The 14,937-nt window shown below is 38.3% G+C and overlaps 2 protein-coding genes across 3 annotated transcripts in view; both read right to left on the bottom strand.

Moving 5' to 3' along the window:
• LOC107102267 (vacuolar protein sorting-associated protein 13B-like) overlaps positions 1-4,037 on the bottom strand; it is a gene marked incomplete at its 3' end in the record, with an annotated part of 78,672 nt that extends 74,635 nt beyond the window's left edge. The window contains exon 1 of the mRNA XM_015401498.1: positions 3,916-4,037. The remainder of the gene's footprint in view (positions 1-3,915) is intronic.
• A 3,420-nt stretch (positions 4,038-7,457) lies between these two features.
• osr2 (odd-skipped related transciption factor 2) lies at positions 7,458-10,847 on the bottom strand. 2 transcript variants are annotated; one of them, XM_015401495.1, is made up of 4 exons: positions 10,587-10,847; positions 8,421-9,103; positions 8,157-8,256; positions 7,458-7,915 (listed from the first exon to the last, which is right to left on the bottom strand). In XM_015401495.1, exons 2-4 carry the CDS (start codon positions 9,065-9,067, stop codon positions 7,733-7,735), a joined length of 930 nt encoding a protein of 309 aa, XP_015256981.1. In that variant the 5' UTR covers positions 9,068-9,103; positions 10,587-10,847; the 3' UTR covers positions 7,458-7,732. The 2 variants fall into 2 exon arrangements, with proteins under 2 accessions (XP_015256981.1, XP_015256982.1); XM_015401496.1 differs by having other exon boundaries at positions 7,633-7,833; positions 10,587-10,845.
• Between the last annotated feature and the right edge of the window lie 4,090 nt (positions 10,848-14,937).

Genomic DNA, 14,937 nt, shown 5'->3' with positions numbered 1-14,937 from the left:
GTGGACCGACTAAAACCCCAAACAACATGGATACCAAAATAACTGAACGATCAGCATCATCTGATGAACATATAAGGAGGTTGCTTTTTTATCTATACATTCAATTTAGATAGCAGGAAAAATATATAAATATATGTTGAAATTGCAATATAGAGATAATATTGTATCGTTACCCAAGTATCGTGACACGTTACTTTTAATTCAAGCAGATCTGCTTAACAAAATCCAGCTTAAATTTTAATCGTATCATTTGAGGAAGAAAGGAGGATCAGCAAGCGATTAATTAGAAGATGAAACCTTAATAGGGAAAAGTAGAAATAATTAAGGTAAAGGGACTATTCCTGTCCAGCACTTTAACCTCTAAGCTTTTAGCCCTCTAAGAAGAGGGCTTTCCCTCATTAGCAACCACAGCAGCTTAAACACCACGCAAAAAAGCACAAAGATAGCCAAAATGGACCAAATTTCTGTTTCTGTTGACCTGAATTCCACAACAGAGAGAGCAGTGCTGAAAAGCAAAGCTAAGGAAAGCCAACACTATGCTGGATCCATCCATGTTAAGCTCATTCTCATCCAAGGCTACGTTCACACTGCAGCCTGAAGCGACCCAAATCCAATTTTTTGGCCCATCTGATCTTTTCATGGCTGTCTGAACAACACAGATCTGATTTTTTTCAATGTGACCCAGGCCACTTGGCTCTGTGGTCCTGGATCCGATACGAATCTGATCTTTTCAAAGACTACCTGTGTGCGAACGGCCAGGTCGCATTCATCTGGCCTGAATGTCATTAACACCCGACAGTGGTCACTCTTCTGTTTCTTGCTACACAGAAGTGGCAAGAAAAACAACAGCAATGGCGGACGATGATGCGGAGAGCAGCATTTATGTTTAACCGTCTTGGAAAGATTGAGTTTTTAAGGTTGGGAAACATCGCTAACTGTTCTCCAGCGCTACCATCCATGTTTACTTCTGTATACACAGACCACGCGTTGCTTGTGATGTCATTGCGTCCTCTACTGCGCATGCGGGACACTTGCGTTGTATGACTGCAGTTCACACAGGAGATCACATACAAGTCGCATATATTTGGAAATGTGAACGGCAACGCAAAAAAAATTGGATTTCGCAAAAAAATCGGAATTGAGCATCAAGGCCTGCAGTGTGAACGTAGCCTCAAACCATAGGGTTGCGCTTGGATTTTTCTCATTCCTAACATGTATAACTTTTCCGCTGCCTGTTGTGTGCACACCAGAGTGGCTTCAGATGTCACATTTCAATGTTCTTTATTGTGTTTATGTCCATTTTGTATGCAGACATAAAAAACATTTGTTATTCAAGCCAAGAATAATTTTATCTTAAATTTCACATCAGGACCTTTTTGCTAGTTGATAACAGGATCAGCAGTTTGGGCAATCTACAAGTTGAGAAATGCCTTATAAAGTCAGTATGCAATTTTTTGAAAACAGACTCTTAAGAAGCAAAAGTATGAGGAGTGCAAAAAAACTCCACACTAAATTGAATGATACATTCATACGTTGATGGTGGTGAGCTAATCTGTAGCCACAGCTGTCCTGGGAAACAACCACTGAGACGGATGGAGCAAGGACTTGAACAGACAGAATATCATGTGAAAGCAAAATATGAATGTCAGACAGCGAATCTTGTAACAGATTAGTTACACATGCAGTGGAAGCCAAACGATCCCATTTCAAAGGGTTGGACCCGTTTGTCCGTTCCAATTTGCATGTTTTCAAAACAAAAACAAGGCTTTGTTGAGCTACTGTACAAAACCTCGAACTCAACGGTATTCCTGACATTTTGAATTGAAAAAGATTCCTGGATGGGAAGAGAAACGTCTTCAAACTTGGAAACAAAGTCGAGTGGATTGTTTTTAACTTTTTTGGAATGCATGGAAACTACCAAGGGCAATTCTGTTTATCTATGGAAAAACAATGAAATACTCCCTGAGCAGCGGATTTTGTTAAACTCTTTTTGTCGCTACTAACCAGAGGTAGGAGATGTGGAGTCAACAAGTCATTTCAATTACATGTATTTGCTCTGCCCAGCCACTGAGCCAGGTGAGTCCAATCTGCAAAGTGAATTGTGCAGATTGAAGTCACCTGGTTCAGTGGCTTGGCAGAACAAATACATGTCACAGGCTATGTTCACACTGCAGGCCTTGATGCTCAATTCCGATTTTTTTTGTGAAATCCGATTTTTTGTTCACATTTCCAAATATATGCGACTTGTATGTGATCTCCTGTATGAACTGCAGTCATACAACACAGGTACAACACATAACATAGGACGCAATTACATCATGGGCCAGAATGCTCTGCGTTTACAGAAGTAAACATGGATGATAGCGCTGGAGCGCATCTAGTGATCTATCCCAAAATTAAAAAGCCAATCTTTACTTCACTCTACTTACATTGCAGTGTCCATTTAATATGTAATACAACCTGCATGAATTATAATATAGCTATTTATATGCATAAATAAAGCAGAAGATTATGGCAACAGCCGTACTGCTCCACTTGTGAAAGCAAAATCTGTTGGGCTCTTTTTGGCATAAAGACAATTATTCTTATTGCCACATTGCCAGACAGGAAAAAAATAAAAATAAAAAAAAAACAATCTTTTCAAGATGGTTAAACATAAATACTGCTCTCTGCATTAGCGTCCACAATTGGTGTTGTGTGTCTTGTTGCTTCTGTGCAGCAAGAAGCAGAATAGTGAGCTTTGTCAGGTATTATTGGCGTTCAGGTCAGATGAATAGAATAAAATAGAATAGAATACAATTTATTGTCATTCCACTGTCACAAGTACAGTGCAACAAAATGAATTATCTGCATTTAACCCATCCCATTGGGGAGCAGTGGGCTGCCATTGTGCGGCGCCCGGGGAATTTAACAAGATTAGATACTTATCGGATTCAGGACCACTTAGCCAAGTGGTCTGGGTCGCATTGGAAAAAATCAGATCTGTGTTGTTCAGACTGTCATGAAAAGATCAGATCCAGGTCGCATATGGGCAAATAAATCGGATTTGGGTCACTACAGGCTGCTGTGCGATAGAGATGACTGGATGTCTCCACATCTCCCACCTCTGCAAAGGTGCAGCTGCCAAAGGAAGCGCTGAGACATTTCACAGCTGGATAGAAAACAAGATACATCTAACTGGAGAAAACATTCATAGTCAAGAATGAAAATATGAGAGATACAGTTAAGCACATTTAATCTTTTTATATTCTAACCAGCGTGATTAAATAAGGTAGATTAATTGTTAAACTGCTCTCATCAAAGGCAATACTCAGGTTTGTGCTGTGTATTTTGCCTGTATTGATATAGCTGCTTAAGAAAGGGGACTATAATTAAATATATCAGCCTCACTGCCGTCATTTAGTTAATTTTCGCTACAAAACACAGAAACATTTAGCATGTTTTAACGTTAGAATATAATTCATCATCTAATGCCGTTTTATTCATACTATTATTTAATAAAACTTGTGGCGTAGTTCCCTCTGCAATTACAGAATAACCTTAATATCCTTTAACATGCACATAATGTCTCTTTATCTTTATATCAGTGTTTAACTTTTAGCAGTTGAAAGTTTTAAAGCAGCCGCTAAAGCTATGAGCTAATGTAGCGCTTCCTTTCAAAATTCAAAGATGGAGAAGTTACACCAATAATTACCAGCCATGTTTCAAAAACGATAGAGACATGAATAAACCGTTGGTGAAGTTTACTACAAAGTTTAACATTGTGAGGAGCTGTTTTAAGTGAGAGGCTATCTATGCTAGCCATACCTGTCATCAGCAGCATCGTACCCTGCTGAAAAAAAGCTGAACTACGGTTAATAAAACGACATTCTAAGCCAGAACACGAGGATAATGAAACGGAAATAAAGTCCTTACTTAATTACAGCTTCTGTCCGGTGACTATTTCTTGAATTCCACTTTTAAAGAAGCATTTTTCTCCTGTCAGCTACATCTCATAGCGGCTACAGCTCCGACGTCATCTGTAAACACCAACGCGGCTTCCGTATTTCCAATGATGCCTTTGTGTTCGTAGGAAAAAAGGCTTTTCTCAACCCGGTTCACGCATTCAGACGAAAACTAATATGCTTTCAACCAACGATTTATTTCTTCTGTGGTCAGCACTGTTATAATTGTTATGCTTAATGGTTTTAAAAAACTGTTTAATGCGTTTATGTTCTGATCAATATTACATAACTGGCATCTTATTTTAGGAGCAAATTTTGAGTGTTGGCTATCATCTCTTAGATATATGAAGAAGTGTTTTACAACTAAGATTATGATCTTTATTTTTAAAAACACCCTAATCTGCTATTTTGAAGGAAAAAACTGAATCTCTTTATGATAAATCCATGCAGTAGGTCGAATATAAATCATTATAACGTACAATTTTCCTCTGCTAGGTATTTTTATGAAATGCAATTTAATCCTGAAATAATCTACCATCCTAAACACACCAGGATTTTGCTGACATCACATGTCACTGGATTACTGCTGTTTTTTGTGGTCCATGTGTTTCTTTATCATTGTTTTTATTTATTTAGGCCTGAAGGCACATTTCTTCATCCTCAAATTTTTATTTTTTTTTTATTTTCTGTATTTTTTCTAACAAAGCCATATTTGAAAGCAGTGCAAATGTTTCAGCAGTAGGATAATCCAATTGGAGGCTGTGTGTGAGGAGGACTTGACTGATATGAAGTGAAGGAACAAATAGGTTGACATCAGTCAAAATAAATTGTATTTACAAAAGAAAATGTATAAACCCGATTGTTAAATTATGAGTGATGGGAGTAATGACAAAGTTAATTAGCAGTTTTTATCCCCTGCAATAGAAACAGGATCCCTGCCCTGACTGCTTTTATTTAAAACGTGAAGCGAGAAAAAAAAATCAAAATAGTGAGATATTTATTACTATGAAATCCTGTTTTTTTTCTGTAACATTATCTTTCTTTTCATTTTGCACTTCTAATCTGATGCAAATCGCCCTAAAGATAACTTCTAATGTTGGGGGGATTGGCTGATATTGCCATGAAATAAACTGTCGTTAAGAAAAAAATATTAGAAATGGATGATAAGTCATTAAAAAATGTGTTATAATGAAAAGAAAAGAAAGTTAAAACATTTTTTAAACATTTTGTTTTTTACACCTGTATAGAAATTCGTTTATTACTGAGCTGATTTAATTGTTGCAATTAATTCCGTTGCTGGATAATGCTTTAAAGTTCGTTTTGAAAAACAAGCAGGGGTTTGGATTTGAATCAATGAAAAATCAGTGGCCTCTTTGGAAAGCAATAAAATCTCAAATTGCATTTAGCTGTAGCAGGTGTAATAAAGTAATTCTGGAACGGGTTCCTTATTCTCCAAAGTGTTTTCCCGCATATAAGGTCATATAACGATAGGAAGTGAGGACAGCGGATCCCATTGGCCTGCAGCCTCTAACCTGTCAGTTAGATAAGGCTGAGTGAGGCCCAGTGTCCACTCACTCCTTCCTAATGGAGATCACTGAGGCCAGGACTCAACTGTCCTCTAACAAACTCCTCTCTGATAAACATTCTGTTTCCTCTTTAGTGCATCAGCAATACGCTACTAATATTATTTAGTTATATTCTACTGGATTTCTGAAAAGCAGATTATTTTAATCTGTTTTAGGAAGGAAGGGCTAGTGTAATTTTTCTTATCTTCACAAAAGATGCTCCCGAAAAATGTATGAAAATATAAAGAAAAGAAAAGAATAAAATAGAATAGAATAGACAATAATTGAAAATCCCTTTATTGTCCAACAATGGGAAAATTCTGGTGTTTCCAGCAGCAAAATAATTATAGAAAAAAATGGACAAACAAATGTGGACGTTAGAAAAATGTATAAGACTAAGTGTAATATTAACTGTAATTGTAAAAATGTATGTAGTATGTAAAAAAAAATTCTAACCAATAAAAACTTAAAACGGACTTTAAAAAAATGTAAATATAAAAAACTGTCACTATGAATCCACGCCTTTATTCTCTGATAAACATATATTTTTAAAAGGGACAAAATGCATCATGAAGCGTAAATGTGTAAATAATGCAAAAAAACGTTGACGGGTTAAACTATATAAAATAATCTAAATATATACTGCAAACAACATATTTCATTATTATTATTATTATTATTATTATTATTATTATTATTATTATTATTATTATTATTATTATTATTATTATTATTATTATTATTATTATGTTTTATTAATTCCAAAAATAGTCCAACATTACAAGTTGAAAACCTTTTTAAACAGGCTTAATCCGTCCTTGTTGCTCCAGAATCTCGCCTAAATCTCGACTTAAGTGTATAATCCTAATCTGACTTTCTAGCAGGAATTACCATCTGTACAGACTTTTAAAATAAATGCATTTTTTTAAGACATCTTTCGGGGTTTTCGTTCTTTTATTTAGACTCACTGCATGCATTCAGCTTTCTATTATTCTAATTTAGGCCTGCTTGTTTATCTTTCTGTTTTGCCAACCGGTATATAAGAGCACTGATGGGTGGGAGCAACAGGACGCTGTGATCAGTGGCTTTGTTTTTTATAGGCCTACCGAATAATAAAAAAAATATGATATATCAGCTCATCCTATTGCAAATCAGAGCTCTGGAGGTTAATCTGTGGCTGCGGTCAGAGTTCAACTGGATTGAATCCAAATCCAAACAGTGAACCTCGATCGGCTCTGGAGCGCCCATCGGTTCATGTTTAAATAATTTAAGAAATAATCATTTCAATCAGCCTAATACAAAGCATGCATGGTTGCATTAACTTTCTAATGCAGATGAAGAACTGTTGTCTTTCTTTTTTAATGTTGTTGCCAGCTTTTTGCATGCATGTGTTCTCATTAGTAAAATCTCTGCAGGTTAGTAGTCCACATATTTATTAAAAAGCCTTTGGTTCCTCCTCCTTCCGTTTGGCAGGTCAATGACACAATCAGCAGTGCATGCTGCAGATAAAGACGTGATGCGGCTCCTAATGCGCCTAATATTCTTATCAGCCTCAGGACAATAATATCAGAGCCCTTTGATTCAGAAACAAGACCAACAACTGCTGTAATTAAACAGTCACTCTTATGATCAGAGTCCTCTTTCTGCATGGAGTCCTCCTGTTCTTACATGCTTTCGATTTAAAGTGAATGAACTCCAACAATGAGTCACAGCGGAGGCCTAAGATTAGCTGTTTTCTCCACGTTTGGTTTTTCAGAGCTGGAGCAATATTGGGTTGGAGAGAAAAGAAAAAAAAAGGAACAGGACGAGTGCACTTGTGTCTTGAAAATATTTATTTCTAAAATACATTTTTAACATACTTTAAACTTATGACTTTTGCTGACAATTTTGTTATTTCAAGGTCAGAAGAAGAAAATAAAAACAAACATTTTATTTATTTTTATCTTCATTTTTTTTTTTTTTTTTATACACAGTCTGTATTTACAGGTGCAGGGGAAGCTGGGTGTTGGTTTTCATGGCTTCTTTGGTTTCTCCTTGAGGTGCAAACAAATCTCCTCGGTAAAAAAAAACGCGCAGCAAGGCAACGAGGTCCTGGTTTGGAAAGTCTCTTTGATGACAAAAAAAAAAAAAAGAAGTCGGTGAACCTTTCTGTCGACTTTTCTCCTTTTTTCTTCCTTCTTTTTTTTTTTTTTTACTTTATTTTTGTATTAGTCTGTCCAGGGCCTAGTAGTCCTGATCTGGGCTGTGCGTCAAACTGTGCCGTCGCAAGTCACAGTTGCGCCGAAACACCTTTCCGCAGCGGCCACAGCTGTAGGGCTTGATGTCTGTATGGGTGAGAAGGTGAGTTTTCAGGTTACTTCTTTGATTAAAGGTTCTTCCGCATGTGGGGCATTTGTGGGGAGACTCCTGTTTAGATTTAAAGCAAGCAAAGGATTATTCCCTTTAATTGTACACCTCAGATCTTTCAAACATGTCAGCTTTAGTGAACATTTTCTGAGTTTATCTTTAAATTTGGTTTTTAGATCATGGGCCAAATGCTGCATTTTTTTTTAAAAGTCTGCTCTATATACCCCATGCATGCAGTAGACATCAGGTTTTGATTGGATTTTATTTTTAGCATTTAAGATCAGGGCTGTTCTGAGCTTACCTGCATGTGTAAGGTTTTATGGACGGCTAGGGTGCGGGACTGACAGAATCCCTTACCACATTCTTGACATTTGAATGGTTTTTCCTTGGAGTGGATATATCTGGGAAACAGAAATGGCACTTCATCAGTGTCTGCAGGTATTCGGTTAAAAACACATTTGCAGAGCAAAGAAAAAATACAAAGGCTTCATGTAGAAAAACGTGAACAGCTATTTTTAAAAACAAAAGTGAGAGATGCTGCAGGAAGGCTGGTTTTCTGTCTCACCTGTGGTCTCTGAGATGGTCCTGTCTCCTGAAAGCCTTGTGACAAATATCGCAGGTGTAGGGCCGCTCGTCTGTGTGGGTCCTCTCATGGATGAGCAGGTTGTAGGACTTGGTGAAATGTCTGCCACAGAACTTGCAAATAAACTCCTTTTTAGTCTTGGAAGGAAGTCTGCCCCGGGTGGGTTTTCTGTCAGGGGACAGCTTGCTCAGCTCGGAGATGGCCCCCCCTAGTCCCGATGCCAGCTTTGCCAGATCCGCAGCCTTTGGCGGGTCCTCCTGGGTGGCAGCGAGGGCCAGGTTGGCAAAGTCAAACCTGGGTCTGTCCTTGTGATGCGGCTGGACGCCGTGCGTAACGGCGGCCTGTTTCGGATGGAAGAGATGCGCGGCCGCTGTGAAGGGCAACGCTGGGAAGGGGATCCTGGGGTCCACCAGACCCTGAGCGGCCGCCGTGATCGTCGACCTCAGTCCTTGCATGTGCGGGTAGCCAAGAGTCCAGTGGTTCATATGCATGGTTTGCACCGCGCTCAGGCCGTACAGTCCCTGCAGCTGGTCGGCGGGGAAAGTGTTGACGGCCTGCAGGAAGGAGAGGTTGGTGAACTGCAGGGGTGGGTGCAGGGGGATCGGAGCGTGCAGAGCTTTGCTCCCCATGTCGGCTCAGACCTCTGCAGAAGAAGCTGTAAAACCCTGCAGGAGACAGAAATTAGAAGGCAATGAAAGTTACGCGTTAACGTCAATCTCAGAATAACTAATTAAGTGGCTTTTACAAATGGTTACACGCACAAAAACTATATATAAAGCTAATTTATACATCTTAAATATCTGAATATATGCATTAGAAAAATATGGGAAACCTAATAAAAAAAACTTCCAACCAAAATTAAATAATAAATAGTGCATATTTTTTATATATTCATTTCTTTCATCCACTGCAGAGAAAATTACGCACAAACGTGAGATTTTAATCACATCGCGTCTCGGAATAATAGTAGAAAATAACTAATCGAAACTGTAATCAGCCTACACTGGGAAGGTGTCAAAAGCAGCACTTCTGATTACCACAACAAACAGGGATTTCAGGAGGAAGTCCCGCATTCCTTAAAAGAAAGCAGCACATTAAATAAAATAAACCCCAAACAAATATTCATAGATTTTTTTTTTCTGAATATTTATTTACTACATTAGATTTAGTCTTTGTTTATATATGGCGTGTCTGCCTCCCTTTGGCAGCATAACCTCTTGGCATTTCCAGGCCAACCTTTCACAGAACCTTATTTACTGGTAATAAAGGATCTGCTTTTATATGAACGATGAGGTGAGATGAAGAGAGCTGGACTGCTTCCGTTTTTGCGGCTTGGCTAAAATGGCTACAAGCTATGTTTTGCCCACAGAAAAAAAAAAAAGAAGGAGGAAGAAAAATGGAAGTTAACCCCTCCAGATGGTGAAAGCGGAACTGGATATAATCCAGAAAATTATTTTGATCTGTTCTTTTAAAAAGCAGACTTATAAAGGACGGTAGAAGGTCAAGCATGGTTATAATCCCGCAGTAACCTGCGCGCTGTTTGGCGCACCTGGGGACAGACATGGAGCTCTGTGAAGCCGGTGATCGGACAGGCTGAACATGATATTTAGTTTTGCATTTTTTTTTAACCAACATATCTTTAAACTTCCCTTTCCATGTCTCATTGATGCGGGTTTTAAATATGTCTTTGCACAGGTGCAGCATAAATCATTCAGACACTTGTTGATTGGCCACTGGAGCAGCTTTAGTTCAGCTATTCTTCTCTCACCTTTGGACTTTTTCTTCTTGTTGTTCATTTAACAAGTAGCTTAAATGTCTTGCTGTTAAAATCCCATCTAGACGCTGTTTTTTAAATAATAGCCAAGGCGAAGGCCACTGTCAGCTTCAGGGACGCTTTGCGCTCTGGACAGAGGTCAGTGATGTCACAACGTGAGAGACTCATGTCTGCTGTCAGCAGAGAGATCATCCCATCATATTATTAAATAAAATACAAGAAAGAAGTTTGAATTCTTTTGGATCAATAAGCTGCAGAAGTTGGTTATTTTATTCTTTTTAATGAAATGTTTTTGTTTTTTTTTAAGGGATCTGACAGGATAGTGGCTCCTTTCCCCTCCGGGCTGACATGCACCCTGCCAAACACAATCTTACCCCAATGAGAAGCTGCCAAGGGTCCTGCGGTATGTCAGTAATCCACAGTAACTACACAGGCGACGAGCTCCAATAAAACGTTTCCAACATCCAAGTCCATGAAACTTTTCATGTAGCCATGCAGCCAAACTCTGATGTCTCGGACCTCTGCTGGGATGTGACAAGTTGTGAAAAGTTGTGGAAAGAGGCGAAGAGGTTTGGAGGAGAGACAGCAGCAGCAGCAGCGTGGGAGTCCTGTCCGAAGCTGGGCTTGGAAGTGTGCGGTTCTTCACTTTTTAGGGCTGCGGGACTCCGGAGCGCACTGCCCGCCCTCCGACACGCCTCCACCCCCCACCCACCCCCTCTTCTCTGTCATTAACTCCAATGTTCCCCTCTGTTTATTTGTGTTTGGATAGCAACTAAGGCTGCAGACCATGGTAGAGAACCATGTTCAGCTCAACCTGCCTTCCTTTGACACCTCTCACACCGCGCGGCCAAGGCTGATACCTTCTTTCTGGAGACATGTTTGGAAAGCGCGTGGGGGAAACCCTGAGCGCCTTTTTTCCCTTCCAACTCCACGCTCTGGAAAACGTGCCTTTTTATATCTGAGGGGGAAGAGATTCTTAAACAGCTTAAAAAGAGTTATTTAGTTTTTGAGCTCACTTTTCAGATGGAAGTACATCCAAGATCCGCCTTGTTAAACAGTTTGATTTCATTGTGGTTAGAAAAAATAAAATAAATAAAAACAGATCAAAACAGGGTTTTGGTTTGAAAAACAAAATCTCAACCACTTGATACTGATCCTCTGGATTTTTCTTTTTGCTTGTTTGATATGAAAACGCTAATTACATTAAGGCTCATTTTATAATATGATCCACAGAATTTTACCACATAGAAAAACAAATAAAGACACTATTAAGAGGTGCTAAATATTAGCCTTTAAAATAGTTTGCATTTTAAAATACAATATTAAAGATTGAATGGAATTTTAATTAATAATTTCTTTCTTTTGGCGACAAATGCGTGTTTTTTTGTTTTTTTTTGTATCCATAGGTTCATTTTGTTCTCAAGAAAGATTGGGTTGCTATGTTTAAACTAATTTTACTCTATTTGAATATATTACCTTAGAAGCAATAAACAATTTAAAGACGAGTTTTTTTTTCATTCAGTTTTTCACAAAAAAAAAAAATCAAGTGGAGCTTTCTGAAGCAGCCGCTCCAAATAAATAGGAAAAAAGTTTATGACCTTGGGGTAAAAGGTTTGGATGTATAAATTTTTATATAGAGAGATCATAAAAGAAATCTATAATATTTTTTTCTTTTTAAATTAAGAGAAATAAACAGAAGAATGAACGAGCCTTACAATTGGCTTTAATTTAAACAAATTTTCTAATGTTTAAAACTCCTCTGTTACATGATCCTTTCCAATAATGAGGCCTATTTGCCTCAATCAGCCCATAATAAAGTGTAAATTATCAGACAAATTTTTATTGTTTTAATTTAAACATTTTGCTTCTTTCAGTGAATAAGTTTTTAATCAAACCTATATTTCTTAACGGTTTCCTCTTTCTTTCATTTTTTGGACCTTCTCTTAGTGGACATTAGAAAAATTGCCAAAGCATCATTTGCTCATGAATTTCTCACACAGTTTGGTTGCTCATAGGTTAAAAGCATGACGATTTCCTTCTGCACCAATATGGTTCCAGTGAAACTAACTGAAAATAAACACACACCACATAATTCTCCCAATAAATCAACAATTTAAAGAAGTACTAATTAAAGGAATTTATTTTCTTAACATATTGCATTTTAAGAGAAAAATCACAATGCTTGAAAAGGTCCAGTTGATATGTGGCCCAATCCTTCCGCATTCCCAAATGTTTGAAAAATTAGTTTTTTTTTAAATGCAAAAATGAGAAAGGAGGAGGATTTTTATCAGAATACAAGTCAGCAGCGCCGCCTAGTGGCCGGTCAATTAAAACCACTACTTTCAATACATTCTCGGTTTTTTTAAGGCAGAGCAGTAAAAACAAGAGGCTTTATTCCAACGGGACACAATTAGATTGCATTTAAAGAAGAGTTTTATTCTTTTGTTTTAATACTTTGACGAGTAAACCTAATGAGAGCTGAAGAAAGAGATAAAAAAGGAGTTTATGGCCCTCTGCAGTCCTTGGGTTATTGAGGCCTAGCCGATGAAATTTCAGCCCACAATGTGAGCCATATAATGACTAAAATCATTAGTCTGAATCCGTCCATGAAGCTGTGTATGTGTAGCCAGATTTTCGTTGTCGTTCAGCTGCAGAACATCGTCTGCACACAACATGCTTGTGGTTTTTGGTTCGGTTTCATATCATCCAGGCCTCCATCTTCTCTGTCAAAACACCAAGCGACTAGAGACAGATTAGAGCACACATGAAAGGCCCAGCTCGACATATCCTATTCGACTCAGAAAATCATAACAATTTAGATGTTTATTTTGTGAGCCGAGGAGGGATAAAAAATAAAAAGAAGAAAATTAAGATCTCTGAAGGCCCCTAAAGGAGATACACCTACTGATAATCACATTTCTATCAATCAATGCTGCATTTTTAAGCCGGATAAAAACCCACCTCTCACCAGGTATGCAAAATATTTTCTGCAAAACTCTGACTTCCTGTTGAAGCTGAATTTCCCCCACTTTGGGTGAAAAATTAAATTCTGGGTCAAACATATTTCTATGTATTCATCTAATTTTCTTTTTTCTGTTTTTTTGTTTTTGTTTAAATCTTATTCTTTGCTGAGAGAATTCTTGATTTCTAAGAATAAACTATAGGATGGCTCACTGGACGTCCCTTTTCTCTTCTCTAGACGCTGTTATTAAAATAAGCAGAAAACATGAGGTCCAGCTGGGAATTTGATCACACTTGGAATGCTCCGACGTTCCGGACAGAACATTCTGGCCTCTCTTCTACGTTTTACCTCCACAATAAAAATGTGTGCTGTCGTATCCCTTCCACTTTGGGTAAATGTCAGAGCTGGAGAGTTAATGTCTTGCCCTTTGACCCCAGGCTGAGTCCCATGCAGCCGCCATCCTTCTCTATGATAATATGACTCCCACAGAGGATCAGAGCTGCAGTTCAGTGCAGCTGCCAGGCCTGTAATGGCTGACACTCCTATTTAAATAACCCTAAGTGACAGAGACGTCCAATGGGCATCAGAGTTTGATAGAAATGCATCCAAAGAAATAAACTGGATTTCAGACATTTTGTTCTTTACATTACAAAAACAAACCACATTTCAGTGTCTAATTTTCTTATTATAACCATAAAATAGTTTCTCTCTCAGTTCTGTTGTTATAATAATGCTCAGACTACCCTGCTGTGAAGGTGTTGGATCTTAACACCGTTCTAATGTTTAAAACTCCTCTGTTAGACTGTGAAACATCCTGCTGTGAATGGTTTCATCTCTTCCTGTCCTCCTTACCTGCGGCCACCGGTGAAACTCCTTAGAAAAGCCGGAGCTGCAGGCCTTCTCCGGAGCGTCTCTCTGGCTCTTTCTGCCTCTCTGTGTTGCCGTGTTGTTCTGTGTTTTCTGGCAGACAGGATGTCAGGTCCATAGTGTACGAGCAGGAGGGAGGGGGGGTAAACCTGTCACTGTTGCCTACCTGCTGTGGTTTGAAAGCCCCCACTTCCCCACCTACACTCTCACTCATCCTCTCCCACAGCAGCAGCAGCAGCAGCAGCAGCAGCAGAAGCAGCTCTAAGGAAGGCTGTTTTTCATTCAAAGACCCCCGAGTCACATTTTCCTCCACATCACTCTCCCTTTACTTGAAATTGTGCGTTTCTAGAAAAATAGTGTGGGGGGTTATGACTCTATTATCTTACAAGTTGTTTGTCGAGAGTGAAACAGAGCTGTTTCTTTGTAAACTGTTTCTGGTTTTAACATAGAAGTTATAAAGTGAAAATATTATGCTCTCATAAACTTTACAAATAATTCAGAATCATAAATCCATTTGTTTCTTTGTCTCTAATGATTGTAATTAAAGATTAATTGCTTTTTACCTTATTTCCTTACAATTTTGAGAAAACAAAACAAGCAAACAAAAAAAATGTTTTACCTTTTAGAATCATCTTCCACCAAAAATAAAGTAAACTAAAGGAAAAGTTGGGGACCAGCAGGCCTAGTGGATCTGTAGGATCTATATCTTGACTTAAGCTCTTAAAACCCACCTAATTTTGAGTCATCGTTGCCTATTTTGCATAGCTAAATGGAAAAGCAAATAACTGAGGAACTGTAAGCAGAGACGTAGCTAGAACATTTTTATAAGGGGGGCCAGACAATAACCGATGTAGACCGAGGGGTGGCCAAAAGCGGATAGGTGCCAGAACCTCAGG

The sequence above is a fragment of the Cyprinodon variegatus genome, unplaced genomic scaffold (assembly GCF_000732505.1).
Source record: "Cyprinodon variegatus isolate N-32 unplaced genomic scaffold, C_variegatus-1.0 Scaffold1226, whole genome shotgun sequence".
Classification (NCBI taxonomy): Eukaryota; Metazoa; Chordata; class Actinopteri; order Cyprinodontiformes; family Cyprinodontidae; genus Cyprinodon; species Cyprinodon variegatus.
The sequence above is the reverse complement of the archived record's forward strand: the minus strand, read 5'-3'. Positions and strand labels throughout refer to the sequence as shown.